The 17353-nt window shown below is 43.5% G+C and overlaps 1 protein-coding gene across 1 annotated transcript; it reads left to right on the top strand.

The window, feature by feature from the left end:
- Positions 1-1943: 1943 nt before the first annotated feature.
- COMMD8 (COMM domain containing 8) lies at positions 1944-16012 on the top strand. The gene is made up of 5 exons (XM_019553239.1): positions 1944-2050; positions 3888-4043; positions 11726-11878; positions 13548-13703; positions 15338-16012. Exons 1-5 carry the CDS (start codon positions 2009-2011, stop codon positions 15344-15346), a joined length of 516 nt encoding a protein of 171 aa, XP_019408784.1. The 5' UTR covers positions 1944-2008; the 3' UTR covers positions 15347-16012.
- Positions 16013-17353: the final 1341 nt, after the last annotated feature.

Here is a 17353-nt window from a genome sequence, read left to right as displayed (position 1 = left end):
CCTATAATCTACAACAGGTTTTCAACTGTTTTTCATTTGCGAACCCCCTAAAAATTTTTTTAAATGAAGGTGCAGACCCCTTCGGACATTTTGAATGGAGCTGCCGACCCCTCTGAATGGCAAGTATGGGTATTCACATACTTTTGATTGATTGTAGTCAACTTTCATGGACCCCTTTGACATAGTCTGTGAATCCCCAGGGGTCCGTGGATCACAGGTTAAAAACCACTGATCTACAACAGCTGGCAACTGTTTAAGGCTGTGAGCCAGATTGACCCAACCTGGGTCAGAGACAGTCAGGTGAATGTTAGGACCCAGGCACTGCCACCACTTTTCCCAGCAGCAGCAGCAGGAGAAAAGTTTCCCCCATTACCACTCTTCCCTGTGGTGGTACTGGGAGAGCCTGCTCTTCTCCATGGCGGCAGGGGGAAATGACTGCTGTGCAAGACCCTTGTGGTCGAATGCCACTGAAGACCCAGTGCCAGATTAAGGGTAGTAAAGTGTGAATCTCTGATCTACAATGCAGTTTTGAACCAAAGCTACAAGTGAAAATTCTGGGAAACAAGCATTGGTCATTATTACAAATGCCTTTAAAACAGAATCTGTTTATCTCTACTGTTCCACCAATAGCATGAAAAGCTGTTTACACTTACATTTAAAATACATTATAGATTTAAAAAAATTAAGCTGCTATTTCTGATATTCTTTTTTGCTAACACAGCATGAGTGCCTGAGGCATAGTCTGGAACTTCACACCCCTCCTGCTCCTAACATAACCCAGCATCACAGGGCTTGCCTCAGTACCACTCTACGTTAGGGGAATGTTGTGTCAGATTTTCATATTCTTTGTATCTATCATAGTGGTTCTGAACCTTTTCAGATTTAAGGCACTGCTTGTTATAGTTAAGGCATTCTCCCTGGGGAAATGCCAGCTCTTAGTCTTCTGTGCTTCTTTGACTGGCACAGATACGACCCTTGGAGCCCCATCATCCGGCCTCCAGTGCTGCCCCTGCTCTAGACCAGTGGTTCTCAACCTTTTTTTGTACCAGGACCCACTTGTAAACATTGATGGCCAGTCCTGACCCACTGCCCCTCGCAGACCAGTCCCCAAACACTGAGCGCGTGGGGAATGGGGGGCCCCAAGCAGCCCCGTGCAGGCTGGAACTCTGACAGCCTGCAAGGAAAATGCCGCCATTTCCCACATTTTTCTTCTTTAAAGGAGAATCAGTTTTTAAAGTTTGTTTGCTGCCCTTTCACACATTCCTGAAACCTGCAGGTTGAGAAACGCTGCTCTACAGTTGGCTCACATGCTGCACGTGGCCTGGGCCAGGCCAGCTCTGTGTGGGGGCGCAGGACATGCACCATACATGGTGTCCACTCCGGCTGGGCCATGACCTGCACAGCATGTAGTACCTGCCCCAGCTGGTCTAGGACACTAGTTTTTAACCTTTTTTTGATACCAAGACCCATTTGTAAACACCAGTGGCCAGTTCCAACTCAGTGCCTCGGTGTGTGGGGCAGGGCAATGGGGCAGAAGGGGTGCCAGCAGCTCCTCACAGGCTGGAACTCTGCCAACCTACAAGGGAAAAGCCAGGTTTCCCATGCTTTTCCTCATTAACGGAGAATCCAATTTAAAGCCTGTGGGTCCACTTTTAGGTTTGTTTACAACCCTTTCATGTATTCTTGCGACCTACGGGTGGTTGAGAAATCACGGTCTAGGGCACGCCAGGCGTCCACCCTGCCTACTCCAGACGTGGTGCGGCACCCTCCCCCGAGCCACTGGGCTGACCCACAGTCCCGGGAAGGGGGCGGAGCCCGGGTGGCAGCCCCTGACCGACGCGCGGGAACCACTCGAGTCCGTCACTGATCCCGCCCCTCAGGCCGCGCGCGCGGCCCCGCTCCCAGCAGAGCGCATGCGCTGCGCGCTCTGCACCCTCTCCCGAGTCTCCTCCCCGCGCCGCCGGGAAGGCGAGGGGCGTGGCCGGGAGGCGGGTCACGTGGCGCGGACATGCGGCTGCTGGAGAAGCTGCCGGCCGAACGGGCCGCCAAGGTGAGGGGGGGCGCGGGCACAGGGGCCTGGCTGTCGGCCCCGCGGGGCTGTCCTCACTCCACCTCTGGCCCTGCGCACCCGCCTGGCCCGGCTGCTGGGAAGGGGGTGAAGGGAGCGGGGTCTCCTCGGCTTTGCCATGGGAAACCTGCCCCGGGACTGGGAGCCTGGGGCTCTAGTCTCGGTTCCTCCATCCGCCTGCTGAGTGGTCACGGGCAGATCTTTTGTACTCCCCACTGCCTATGTTTTCTCATCTGTAAAATGGGGGTGATGAGACTCGTCTCCTGATGGGCACAAGCAGGAGATTTGGCTGCCCCTGTTCCTCTCAGCTGTGTTGCATCAGGGTTGATGGTTCTCTAGTGTAGAATTTAGATGAGGGTTTGGATAGGGATGATCTTGGCTCAGGCAGGGGCTTGGACTGGGTGACCTCTGAAGGTCCCTGCCAGCTCAACTTCTCTATGATTCCATAGAGAAAGAGAAACCAGAGGCTTTAGGAATAGGCAAAGGGGCCAGCACCCTGTTATCCACATAAAGATGAAAGCTAATACAAGCATGACTGTCTGTGAAATCCTATGACGTGCACTTTCATTTCTACCCAGGAGAACTTTTTACAATCTTTTCTCCCGTGCCTGATGAAGGGTGTTTGTGCCTGAAAGCTTGTGTTGGTCTAATAAAAAAGATCATCTCTACTATGAGTCCTGATTGATTTTTACTATTAGAATGTGAACTCATTTGCTAGAGATTATAGAAAGCTTAAAAAAGTATGCATATGGCAAACCAGGCTAAAATAGTCACAAGAGAGCGTGGTATTAGGTATTACAGTTGCACACATCTCTGCCTCATGAAGCAAAATCTGTCAGTTGAGCTCTAAACGAACGGGACATTGGGATGGCACAAAGAGGCCCTCACGCAGCATCAGGTGCTTTTATGGAACAGCTGCAAAACATGTTGAGGACCACACAGATCCATTTGTCGCCTTTTGTGAGTCAGACCAAGCAAAACCAAATCTAGTCTCCTTGTGCATCTTGATGGTACCTCCAGTACCTCACTGGCAGTCATTTCTATATCTGAATTAATGCTGCCACACCTGAGTTAAGGCCTTTTGCTAGAAGTAAAAACGATCTGCTGGGTGATTAATGGGAAAGAGACATTACCAGGACTGGCTAAGAGACAGCAAAATTGTAGAGAAGCAGATAGTTTGAAGAGTGGACTATAGAGACCATTCATTATAAAGGACAGTTGGATCCATCCATGAGTGCAGTAATGGTCAAATATTCCTTTATCTCAAAGAAAGTGGCTTCTACAGGGGGTCTTAAGCACAGAGAAATGAGCTAAAGGGAATGGAGAACTGGTAACAGAAGAGACTGACTGAGAAATGTTTTATGCTTGTTTACAATTTCTTTCATTCTGAAGACTCCCAAGTACTTCACAGAAATCACTATGTTCCTCTTCGGTAAGGTGCAGGTACTGTTCAGATGCATGTCAGCACTGCACACTGCAGGAAGAAAAATAAAAAGGAACTATCCAAATGAAACTTGAAAGAGGCATTTTTTAATGACCCAAGGGGACCTGGGCTAAGGGATGGGAGTTAAACATCAGTATTGCTCACAGAAGGAGACATGTTAAGGACCACACAGATCTGTTTGTTTTACAGCTGTTCCATGATAATGCCTTACACTGTATGAGGGCCCCTTTTTGCCATGTGAATGCTCCATTCATTTAGAACTCTGCTGAAGAAAGAATAATAACCATTCTTTCCCTGGACCTGAACCTGCTTCCTGTATGGCTTAATAGTGGAGCAAACACTGCCTAAACTTTTGTTTTCATTTGTTTTTTCCAGTTCCTTCACAAAGTAGTTGATGGTATATGTGGCCGTGCATATCCTCGATACCCAGATTATACCAGTGTTTGGAATTTGACAGAATGGATGGAGATTGTAGAAGAAACAGCAACATATTTCAAGACTACAGTTGGCAAAAATTTGTCAGAAGAAGAGGTAAGATTATCGCCATTGAAAAAGTTTGAGTTTCAGTGACTGAGCTTGGTGAAATTGATATTCTAACTTAGTATACCCTAACATTTTTTTTAATATAACATCTATATAGTAATAAGATAGAACAGATCTTTGCCATTGTGATGTAAGGCAAACAACATTTGGCCAGAAGTATAAATTTCAGCTGTATGAAATTCCAAATGTATGAAGATAGAGAAATAGAATTTAGGATTTATAAAAGACCTTAAATAACAATAAATTTTAGTTGCATAAATAATACTTTAATATAACACAAATAACTTGATAAGTGCTTATCTGGTATCAAATGACATTTTGCTTAAGACACCGTAACAGAATTGAACACGTCCTCCAATTACATTAGTGGAAAAAAGAAGTAAATCATTCATTCACCTGTCCTATCTTTTCTCAATACTATACCCATCACTGTAAGACAGGAATAATTTTAACTAGTGAATAAAGCAGTGTGACTGTTAAGTATCGTCTTTTCCCTCAGCTTCACCCTCTATTCCCTGTGCAGGGGAGTGTTTTATTTTAATAGCATTTTTCTGTGTAATATACATATTATTTTGTATATGAAAGAGAAAGTGTTGAAGTTCAAACATATAAGCTTTATGTTTAGAATGGAAGGTGATGGAGTTTGTAATGGTTCCTTGGTTCCTGAAGGAATTTGTTCCACAGACTTGAATGGGCTCCAGGGAAACTTTTGCCTGACACACAGATAATCTTTATCTCTCATTATCAAGAAATCCATTGTGCCTGAATGTGTCAGCTGTGGTCTTCCTCCTGGAACTTAAAAGATTGTCTGAAATCTCCTGAGTCCATGAAGAGCTTTGAAGTTAGGGGCAGAAACCTTGAACATGATTTTAAATTGTAAAGGAAGCCAGTGTAGGAAGTTGGGAGGAGTTTGATGTGCTTACAGGAGCTTGTGTTTCTTCAGTATTCAATACGGAATGAAGTTTCTCAGGAAACACGGACTTCACGTGTACATATATTTGTTTCTCTGGTGTAGTGAAGAGGTGATTATAAGTACGGAGCTGAGGTCCCTTTGCTGCATACTAGAATAGCATGTAGTTTAGTGACCAGCTAGAAATGATGGAAGGTATTATTTATGGGTGCTGCTATTTGGCAGTTTGGCACGGGTGATGGATGCAAGCAGGCCCTTTATATTACTGACTTAATTGACTAATTGTGAAATGTATTTTTTTAGCTGCAGACTTCAAAACTTCTTTGTACAGATCAGTTTCACCTTCGTATTGCTCTGATTCAGCTTTTGTGACTTCGTTTGTCCATGTTAACTGTATATAAGCTATAACTGTATTTTGTGACTAATTGTGTTTTGTTTAACTGCACCAGAAATGAAAAGAGGAAGCAGCTGTCAAAGGGCTATTAGAAGCCTTGAAAATGACAAGAGCTAGTTATTCTTGCAGTTGCTCTCTTGCCTCATTTTCAAGGCTTTTAATAACAGCCTTGAAACTGACTATTTAGAAGCCTTGAAAAACCACAGGAACTTGTCAGTTTTGTGGCTGCCAGTTTACAGTACTGTCAATGCTGTGGTACAGGGCTTGTTAAATACATAGCACTGTCAGTGGTGTGTGTTAGCAGCCTCCAAATTGACTAGCTCCTTTCATTTTCAAGGCTGCTAATAGCAGACCCGAAACTGGCTATTAGAAACATTGAAAATGAGGGAAGCTAATCAGTGCCACTGTCTCAATACTGGCACTGCTGTGTTCTTAATGTTCGTTAAATTTTGGTAAGTACACGAGGGAGGGGTTTCCGTTCCAAGGCTATGTGCTTAAAAGGAATGTCCTTCAGAAACTAGAATGTTGTGTGGAATTGAAGATGCTTTAGAAAGTGGAGTGCACCAATCAGGGGTGCTGGGGGGGCGCTATATCCACCCCAAAATTCCCTGTAGCCACCTCTCCCAAGCACTGCTGCCACTGCCCACCTCAAGTGCAGCCCTTGACCCAGCCCCTGGTCCCAAGCCTGGAGCAGGCAGCCCACCCTCACCCTATGTACAAATCGGCAGGGTGGGGGCACATGCCTCCTGGGGGAGTACGTAGAGGCATGGAGCTGCCTCACCTCCCCACCCCACTCCCTGCACCCCATGGATGAGGCGCCTGTGGCTCCCTCCTTCTCCTGACCCTAGGCCCTGCCTGGGAAGTGCCTGCCCCTGCCCCACTCCCTCACCATAGGGGCCTCGATATGCCCCTCCACCCCATGCCCCTTCTCTCCCCCACGCTCCCTCCCCCACACAAACTTTCCAGGATGAGAGTGCTCTTCAAGCTGCCAGGCTGCATTCCTGGCCACATGCATGTTGCAGCTGTGCACGTGCACACAGCATTTATTGGTGGCGTTATCAGCGAAAAAAAGCCGATTGCCAATAATGTTAATTTTCCTGTTACTAGTGCTGATCCAATTTGCGACCAATATATCAGTGCACCTCTATTTTTAACTCAAAGTAAAAATGTTAACTCAGGTATGAAAACACTAAGTCAGGTGACTTTCAACTCAAGTATAGAAATAACTTTCAATGAAGTATTGGATGCACTGTCAAGAAAGCTACTTTTTATTTTATGAATCTGAAAGGTTTTTTCATTCCAATAACAACAGAATTAAAGAAACAACATATTTTGATTTGTTTTTTTCACCTTGTTTATTGTGTTTTGTACGTGATATAACAAATTAGTGCACATTCCAATGAAGTTATATTTGTTTTACTTCTATCTTAACCTGAATAATATAGCCCTAGGTCCCTAGCATATCAGTAGAGATTCTGGTTTATTTTACCTGGAGAGAAATGTGTGGTGGGTTATATATGATGATGCACCACAGTATCTGCCCTCCCCCTCCCCTCCCCCAAAATCCTGGATCTGCCCATTCCGGTTTTTATTAACAAAATACCAGGATTTTACTGGGGACAGGTTATTAACTTGCAAATAAAGGGAAGTGTTTCTTCTTCCCTGTTTGGCACTGATGAGGCCTCACTTGAAGTATTATGCCCAGTTTTGGACTCCATACTTCAAGAAGGATGTGGGCAGATTAGAATCCAGCAGAGTGACAAATATAAGAAAAGCCTGGGGAACAAGACTTATGAGGAAGGCCTGAAAGAACTAGGTTTATTGAATCTGGCAAAGAGACGATTGCAAGGGATTTGATAACAGTCTTCAAATACTTGAAGAATGATTACATAGAGGGTGGAGATGGGCTTTTCTTTGCCAGTAGGGGATAGGACTAGGAGTCATAGTCTTAAACTTCAACAAAGGCAATTTAGATTGGAGATTAGGAAGAACTTGCTGATGGTCAACAGGGAACAGGGAAATTGTGAAATCTCCATCTGTGGAAACTTTCAAGAGCAGGTTGCACTGACACTTAGCTGGGATGGTTTAGTCAGGGATGATCCTGCCTTGAGCAGGGGGCTAGGCTAGATAACCTCAACAGGTCCCTTTTAGCCCTGTTTTCCTATTATCCAGAGTAGAACTATTTCTAAGAAATTAACTCTATTTGAAAGCTACACCACTCATTAGCTTTCCAAAAGTGAAAGTACACCAATTTCATTAATATCTTAGTAATTGTATATTTACATTTAGGGTTTCAATAGTTTTCTCAAGACTTCTCTGGCTATATACTTCCCCCTGGATCCCACTTGTAGCAGGGGATACATGGCTATCCTCTTGTCGTCTTCATGTTACCTAAAGGGAAGAGTTTAACAAAAGAGATTTCTTTACTTCACTTTTTCCTTTTTATTGAATTGGCTGAAGTTTAGCAAACATAATAATAGCCACAACTTGCAACTATACAACTTGCAAAACACATGGTATACCTAGATTTTAAAGGAACTCTATTCTTATGGATATCGTTGGGAGTCTTCGTTCCTTCATCTCGTATCTAGCTGATAACAAGTAGAATGCTAATTCTAGAGTATGGGGGGACAGCTGTGCAATTAGAGACATGACCAGAAAAATGTGTCCCTTCAAACCAAGACAACCAGCCTGGGTTCTGCTGTGGTATACTCAAGCATGTTTAGAATCATAGAATCAATGAGTTGGAAGGGAACTAGACAGATCATCTAGTCTGACCCCCTGCCATGGGCAGGAAGGAGCACTGGGAGTGGCAGGGGTCATAAGACCCCAGCCACGTGCCTATCCAGTCTCCTCTTGAAGATTTCCAGGGAAGGTGAGAGCACCACCTCTCTGGGAAGCCTATTCCAGGCTCTGGCCACCCTTACCGTGAAGTAGTTCTTCCTAATATCTAACCTAAACCTATCCTCCCTCAGCTTGTGGCCATTGTTCCTGGTGACTCCAAGGGGGACCCTGGTGAAGAGACTTTCCCCGAGTCCTTGCTGGTGGCCCCGATAAGGTTGTAGGCAGCCACCAGATCCCACCCCCCCAGTCTCTTCTTGTGGAGACTGAAGAGATTCAGGTCCCTCAGCTTCTTCTCATAGGGCTGGCCACGGAGGCCCTCAACCATATGAGTGGCCCTCCTCTGGACCCTCTCCAGGTTCTCCATATCCTTGAAGTGCAGCACCCAGAACTGGACACAGTACTCCAGCTGCGGCCTGACCAGCACCGCATAGAGGGGGAGCAAGACCTCTCTGGACCTGTTGGTGATGCCCCTGTTGATGCACAACAGGGTGCGGTTGGCTCTGCCTGTTGCTTCGTCGCATTGGTGACTCGTATTCATCCTGGAGTCAATCCTGACTCCAAGTTCCTTCTCTGCATCTGTGCTGCTGAGAGGGTCAGCCCCTAACCTATAACCATAATGCTGGTTCCCTCTTCCCAGGTGCAGCACTCTGCACTTGTCCTTATTGAACCGCATCTTGTTCAGATCCGCCCACTTCTCTAACCTATCCAGGTCTGCCTGGATGTGGTCCGTGCCTGCCCTTGTATTCACTTTACCCCACAGCTTGGTGTCATCAGTGAACTTGAACAGGGTGCTCTCCACACCCTCGTCCAGGTCGCTAATGAAGATGTTGAGCAGCACCAGCCCAAGGACCAAGCCCTGGGGGACTCCACTGCCCACACCCTCCCAGGTAGACATCGACCCATCCACCACCACCCTCTGGGTGTGCCCCTGGAGCCAGTTTGCCACCCATGTGACTGTGCATTCGTCAATGCCACGCTCCCTCAGCTTGCCCACCAGAATTGGGTGGGACACTGTGTCGAAGGCCTTCTGGAAGTCCAGGACGATGACATTGACTTCCTCCTTCACATCTAAGCTCTTTGTTACCTGGTCATAGAAAGAGACCAGGTTAGTCAGGCAGGATCAGCCTTGCACAAACCCATGCTGGTTACCCCTCAACATCACTTCCCCTGAAGGGCTCTCACAAATGTGGCTCTTGATAAATTTTTCAAAGACCTTCCTCAGGATAGAAGTGAGGCTGACTGGCCTGCAGTTGCCAGGCTCTTCCTTCCTCCCCTTCTTGAAAATAGGGACCACATTGGCCCTTTTTCAGTCCTCAGGGACTTGGCCCGAGCACCAGGAGTCCTCGAACAGCGGTGCCAATGGCTCCGCAGTTACACCAGCCAGTTCCCTCAGCACCTGCGGATGAAGGTCATCTGGTCCCGCTGACTTGGACACATCTAAGCCCTCCAGGTAATCCTTAACTAGGTCTGAACTAACAGTTGGGGGACTCGTATCCTTCCTGGGCCTCTCTATGCTATCACCTGAGAGCACGCCATTGTCAGCAGACAGGAACACGGAGGCAAAGAACTTGTTGAAGAGTTCTGCCTTCTCTTGCGCGTCCGTCACCAACTGCCCTGCCCTGCCTCGTAGGGGTCCAGTGTTACCCCGAGACTTCTTCTTGCTACCTATATAGTTGAAAAAAGACTTTTTGTTATCCTTAGTCCCAGAAGCTAATCTAAGCTCCAGTGCTGCTTTAGCCTTCCTCACCAAATCCCTACAAGATTGGGTCAGGGAGGTGTACTCCTCCTTTGTCCCTGTCCACTGCTTCCACCTCCAGTATGCTTTTTTCTTTGCCCTCAGGCCAGCCTGGATATCCACGCTCAGCCATGAAGGTTTCTTGGACCCTTTTCCCGCCTTCCTGCACAGAGGAATTACATCCTGCTGCGCTCCAAGGATAGTCTCCTTGAGGAAGAACCACCTTTCCTGGACCCCCATACCAGCTACTCCCTGAGCTCCGAGTGCCTCCCTGACTACTGCCCTGAGCACATCAGAGTTGGCTTTCCTAAAGTCAAGCATTTGCGCTGTGCTACTTACCCTCCCCACTTTTCTCTGAATAGCAAACTGGATCATTTCATGATCACTGTCCCCTAGCCTCCCTTGTACTAGCACCTCCCCCACCAGGTTGTCTCCAGAGGCTAACACCAGATCCAGTATGACGTTTTCCCTAGTGGGGATGAGTATCTCCTGCACAAGGTGTAGGTCCTGTACGCATGTCAGGAACCTTTGTGAGTGGCTAGACCTGGCTGACTGCTCCTCTCAGTTGATGTCAGGGTAGTTCATATCACCCATGACCACAACATCCTTTGCATGCATGGCCTCCCCCAGCTGCCTGGAGAATTCCAGATCCAGCTCTTCCTCCTGATGTGGTGGCCTGTAGTAAACCCCTACCACCAGATCCCTCTCCCCCCGCCCTCCTTGAAGTTTGACCCACAGGGTCTCAGTTAAGCCTTCCTCTGGTCACATTTGGAAGGTGGAACTGGTATACTGTTCCCTAACATAGAGTGCTACCCCCTCCCCACCTTTTTTTCCCCTTCCTATCTCATCTAAACAACTCTGTGTCTACTGCCCAGTCAAAAGTTTCATCTCACCATGTCTCCACTAGGCCAACCAGGTCAATTTTACTACTTGCAAGCAGGAGAGCAAGCTCCTCCTGCTTGTTCCCCATGCTTCTTGCATTAGTGAAGAGATACCTTAATCCCCCCGAGAGAGCCCTGGGCACCCCCAGTTCCTTAGAGACAACTGGTCCCTTGGTTTATACCTGAGCTCTTACCTGGGCAGGTTGTACACCTGGTTGAGTTATCTCTTGCTCCTGTGGATCCCCATCCCCTGATGAACTTAGTTTAAAGCCTGCCGGAGGAGGTTAACTAGCGTGTAAGAAAACAAACTCTTACCTTTGGGGGAGAGATGGAGACCATCAGGCCCCAGGACGCCCTCTGCTCTGAAGTGCGGGTCGTGGTCCAGGAAGCCAAATCTTTAGTTTAGAACTGCTTTGAAGTATATTAAAAGAAGCTTTCTTTGAGAGAGGCTTGTGGACAGGTTAATAATATCTGTCTGCCATCCCGTTTCAGGATTTGTGCTTATATACAAATTACATTGTGTTTAATAAACAACTAAGATACTACTACTCAAACAAGGAAATGGAGTCATGTTTGGAAGAATACATGGAGGAAAATAATTGAAGGAAAGGGAAACGTGCTTTAATTCAAGTGCTTGGTATTTGGTCTTAATCAGTATTAGGCTAGTAACAGTGGGAACCTTTCTAAATTTCTCTGGCATTAGTGAGGTTTTTGATGGAAAAAGATAATGTATATATTCCTGAGTTTGTTGTCATTGTGACCTACTGGGAGAGGTAGCGCTGTAACTTCAAATATAACTTCTACCTGGATATTATTTTGACTTCTTACCCACTACAGCTATTTTGTGTTATAAAACATAGTTTTTTTGCTTTATGATTAAAATAATCTTCTTGCTGGCATTTTTAGGCTGGTCAGCAGTTGAATGAATTGAATTCAAGTTATCAAGAAGCAATCATAAAGTGCTTGAAAGCCAGAAAGGAAGAAATCGGGCGTGCACTGGTAGAAAAAATAAATGCAATTTCTTCTGCACAGCTACAGGATTTTGACTGGCAATTAAAGGTAAGACTGTCTTCATGTCTGCTGTTCATTGAATCTGTGTCATGGGAAAGTATCAGGACCTAAAAGGTTGCAGGTGCATGGTTTCTGGCAGGGTTGCTTCTTATGAAGCAAGGGTGGACTTTTATGGATGCCAGAAACCCAACTGCATGATAACAAACAGTGGAGTCACTAAGAAGGCAAACTGCAGAAAGTCACTTCCTTTTCTGTATTCTAGTATCACTGTTTCTCAGGTGTTTGTGTGTGTATATTTCTTCACTGATTGTATTTACTTTAAGTGAAATAACTTTTCAGTACAGCTGAAGGCCTAACTGAAATTGTTTTTACTTTTGTTTAATGGGGAAGAAAACCTTTACTTAGAAAAATAAAATTATGGTAATACAGGATTAGAATTCCCTGTTTTATTTGAAATCCCCCAAAACTATACATTAATCTTTTCCTTGAAGTTCTATTTTGAAAGAAGTTGCATTTAGATTTATTTTGATAATGAGACCAATGTTGCCAAAAAATTGAATAAAGATCTATGGCTTCAACAGAAGGACTTTTCTGAATAAATGCCTTAAATTACCAGAAGTGTGTTATGGAAGTAACGTGGGTAGTACTGCTTTATATTTGTCCCTGCAAGCTGTTAAATAATGGGACCAGCTTTCTGTCTTTAAAAAGAGCCTTAGGTAATTTATTCAGAAAAAGTATTTGGGAACTCCAGATGTTTCAGATTGGACCAAATTTTAGAGGAGCAAGTAGCATCGTATCTTGTTTTGCTTTATATGAGCTGCTGCTAAGTATTGATCTGTCTTGCTGACTGAATTTGCTGCTGACAAGAATATAAATCAGACCTATAAAAACATCTTTGTCTGCAGCTGTTCATGGACTTCCTGTTATGGAGGACTTTAGTACCATTTAGATTTTTAATTTTAGGTTTTATTGTAAATGGTGTAACATCTGACCTAATTACAGCTGTCCCTTTCTTCCTTTGGCTGATTTTATCTTGTATTCTTATTTAGTTATCCATGTAATACATTAAAAAAATAGTTTGCATATTACTTTGGGAATGGCAGCTGTCTCCAAGTTATACAAGACAAGTTGCCTTCTCCATGTCATGCATAGGATCAAGATAGGTTCTAGACTGGTTTTTTTATTTTTTTTCTGAGTGTTTAAAATTACATCCTTTGGTAACACCCACAAGTAAATGTCATAATGCATTTGGTGCCTATTAGGCAAACTGCAAAATATCTGAGCCACTCAATTCCCTTTGGTTTCCAGGAATAAAATAATTGTGTACTATACTTGGTTGTAATATTTTTTAGTATTTTACTGTTTAATACATTTGAAAATAATTAGTCATGTTGGAGTGAAGAGATAGCAAAGATCACCTCTCCTCCCAATACTCACTAGTTGACTAAGTTTACTTGTATTTGTCACATGCTGTATTTTGAATATACAGTATTATACAGCTGGTTGGAAACTTCAAAGAAGTACTTATTCAACAGATATGTAAAACATTAGAGAAGTTGATTTTAGGAGTGGCTATAATTGACAGGGGAGGAGAACTGCTACTCATTGTTTATCCTGATAATTCCTAACCAAGGTAAATCATATATGTCTTAACAGGAAGACCCAAAACATTTAATTATCCCAGTTTTAAATTATTTTAATTCATTGCCCTGTACAGCTTGCTCTTTCCAGTGATAAGATCTCCATGCTGCAAATGCCACTTCTCAACCTTGATCTGGATGTGAGAGAAAATGGTGAAATTAAGCCAGTCTCCATAGAAATGAATAAGGAAGAGCTACAGAATCTAATAAACGCACTGGAAGCAGCTAATAAGGTGTTTATTACTGACTTTCTCTCTCTTTGTCTCATTCTTTCTCTTTTTAAATCAACTCTTTATTAATGCTCTTTGATGTCTTGCCAACAACCCCACTAGCATAATAGCCTTCTGCTGTAGAATTAGAATGTACTTTTTTGAAGCAGATTTGTACATAGACATCTACTTATGTATAACTTCAGCTGGCTTAGTTTATCTCTGCCTTTGTTTTGTAAGAATCATCATTTCACCTAGTGATCAAGTAAAATCTTCCTTTTGGAAATTCATTCTGGTTAACTACTGCTCATTGAGCTAGGGCCAAGTGCCTTAACCAATATGTATCTTTTTGTTTTTGGGGTAGCCATCTGGTCCAACTATAGCAGGGGCAGGCAATTATTTTGGGCAGAGGGCTGCTTACTGAGTTTTGGCAAGCCATCAAGGACCCATGACAGGCAGCCAGGGCAGATAAAAAATTAAGAAAATGAATATTTAGATGGCCCGTGGGCCAGATAGAATGGCCTGGCAGGCCCCATCTGGCCCATGGGCTGCAGTTTGCTCACCCCTGAACTATAGCAACAGCTCCCACTGGGTGTAGCTCCTTGACAGGTGGAAGCAGCACCTCTTTGGACTTTCTCCACCTGCTTTTAAAGCTAAGTTATAGGAGCCACTTTTTGAGCAGGGTGCATATATTGAATTCTCACCCAAACCAAGCAAAAAGCATTTCCTCAAATTTTAGACTACCCCTGTAAAACTTCAGCCCAGGCTTTGGTAGCCTAAAGGTTCTTTATGAAGGCTCCACAAAAAGATGGGGGATAAGTGCCATCTTTCATTCTTGTTCATAGCACCAGAGTGGAGGGACTTGGTCTGGGAATGGTGTTGTAGGTGCTGTTGTGTAAGACACACCAGGCGTGTCTATACAAGGCATTTACTGTGTAGCTGACTAATTAGCTGCCCAGTAAACATCTTGTGTCTACCCATGCACAGCTATTAGGCTGGAGTAAATTAATTTACACTGCAGCCGTACATATATGTAGATGCTGCTTGGGAGGGCTGGGGCATGAGGGTGCTTCAGTGCAGGGGTTGCCTGCCAGCTAGCCCCACACTGAAACACCCTCATGCTCCAGCCAGTCCCTCTGCAGCACATGGAGCCAGAGGAAGTAGTTCAGGGCTGGCACGCTGACCCCGGGGCCCTCTGTCAGTCAGGGCTGCTCTGACCTGGCTTCAGATGCTGCGATCCCGGGCACACATACAGAAACATGCCTGGCAGCAATAAGCTCCGGAGCTTATTGCGCCGCATTAATAGGCATGTGTATATGCATCAACCCTGTGGTCCACCAGCCTATTTTTCTGATCCTGGTCTGTCACTCTGTAATATAAAATCAGTCTTTTAACAACGTTCATTTAGTTGTCCAAGCCTACTGGTCAATAAGAGAATGTTGTGGGTCAGGATACGTACTTGTACGGGCTGGGGAAGGAGGTAAAGAAGGAATGGCATGCTCCCTTATATCTCTTAAATGAAGATGCATGCAGGCACAGGTGCCATCTAGTATAATCATGAAGACTGTGTAGTGTATTGCCTAGGCATTTTGAGTCTCTCTCTTACTAATTGTGGTCTTATTTCTTCGTTCACTTGCTTTTTGAAGGTTGTTTTACAGCTGAAATGATGATTCTGATGATCAGAAGCAAGACACTGATTCCATAAGAAACTGAAAAAGGATTAGAGATGAACTCTGCAAAATGAAAGAGTAATCATGCTGTTAAAGGACTGAGTTGAACTGGCAATGAGATACAAGACCAGAAGAGCCCTCAGACTTGATGGAAATAGAAAAATCTAGTAACCGTTAGACCAAAAGCATATCCACAGTTGCCTTACAGAAAATGCTGAAAGCTATGTAGACTTATGACACTATTGTAGCATTTATGAAATGGTTAAGAGGCACGTTCTGTTTTGTTGAACTTTGTCAGATATTTTTGCCAATCTCCATACACTTGCTTTTGTTCAGAATAAGAATTCTTGCCTCCACAATATCTTATTACAAGGTAATAGCTAAACTGCTGCCATGGGAAGGATAAATACAGCAGTATCTTGTAACATAAGTTTTACACTTGTAAATAGCAAAGCAATAAACAGTTGCTGCTTCGTATAGATAAATTATGAGTGGCTTATTAATTTAAAAATCTTGATTAAACTCAGAGCCCTTCTAATGTTTTCCTAAGGGTTTAATGTGACGTTGTTAGTCTGGGAATAGATTTAGAACATACTTAGGTTGAGTCAGACTCTGTTAAACTCTGACAATTTAAAAAAAATTAAAAATGAAGTTCAAAATCTACTAAGTCCACAGTCATCTTCCATTGAATCTAGATAGGGCAAGCTATTCATGCTTATGGCCCTGTACATGACTTGTGATTGTGTAAGCTTTTGAGACTCGCTTAAATAAGGAAGGGCCATAAAGAGTGAAATTATTAATGATACTTCAGCTTTACTTAAACTGGCAGAATACAAGCAAAGAACTCCAGATTATGTTTAGTAATTGTTTTTATTATCAACACTCCTGGGGTAAGAAAGCAAAGATACAAACAGGCCAAAACCTAATTACTTATTTACAGTGCTGAAAGTAAGAAACAGCCGACACACAACTTATTTCAAACACAGAATACTAACAAGTCAATTCTGCACATCATTTTGAGAAGGCAGTTTCATCCACTTCTTTGATCCGTTTTTACGTTTGACAAATATCAGGAATACATAAACAACAAAAAAAAACAACTCTACAAATGCTTAGAAGGTCTGTATTTAAAAGGGTGTATAAGTTGTCATGATAAATTTATACACAAGTATGTTTCTGAAACAAAAGTTCTTGCTGGTAACATAGTTTTTACAAACCAAATTCTTAAAATATAAAGAAATCCTTCAGAACAATTGTTTTTGTTCTTTTATATTAAAATAATAGCAAAAGGCCACATGAGAATTTCAGATTCTACATTTAAACTATAAACTATAAAAAAAATTGGAAAGCTGATATGTTTCTGGCTCAAAAAAATAAGTTTTTAAAATGTAAGCTTTCTAAAAAAATGCTTTTGTTTCTAGGAATACACAGGCTAATAAATAAAGTATGTACTTGTATTATGTTTTCAAAGCTGTGAAAAAATGGTTTTATAAGTATGCTGAGGGTATGTGATATTTACTCTTCAGTATTTTTATGTTTTGTGTTTGTCTTGCCACTTCACTGTAGAATTTAACAGGAAAGGCTGAAAAAAGCTTACATTTATTATAAAATGAAGAGCCATACTTGCTGCTAAGATACAGTGATAATAAATAATAGCAACTTTTCTTTATTAGATTTTTATAGAGAACCTAAAAGTGCTAAGATCAACAAAGCTGATCATCTGCATACTGTAGTTGTTATGCTGTGTGGATCAGAAAATAAAAGGGTGAATGGGGGAACACTGTCTGGGTAGACTCAAGATTGGGAGACTGGAAAATAGTTTTTTTGTTTTTAAAGAAAACAGTCCAAGCCTACAATCCTTAGAAAAGACCAACCATCCATTTCTAAGGCACAAGGTTGCCCACAGTAAAATTAAATTTTTCAAAAAGGAACTAGGGAAGAGAGAGCACGTTGCTCTTGAGCACCAGGCAGTATGTTGGGCAATGGCATAATTCTGTCTGTGCC

The sequence above is a fragment of the Crocodylus porosus genome, unplaced genomic scaffold, assembly GCF_001723895.1.
Source record: "Crocodylus porosus isolate Cpor-Errol unplaced genomic scaffold, CroPor_comp1, whole genome shotgun sequence".
Taxonomy (NCBI): Eukaryota; Metazoa; Chordata; order Crocodylia; family Crocodylidae; genus Crocodylus; species Crocodylus porosus.
The sequence above is the reverse complement of the archived record's forward strand: the minus strand, read 5'-3'. Positions and strand labels throughout refer to the sequence as shown.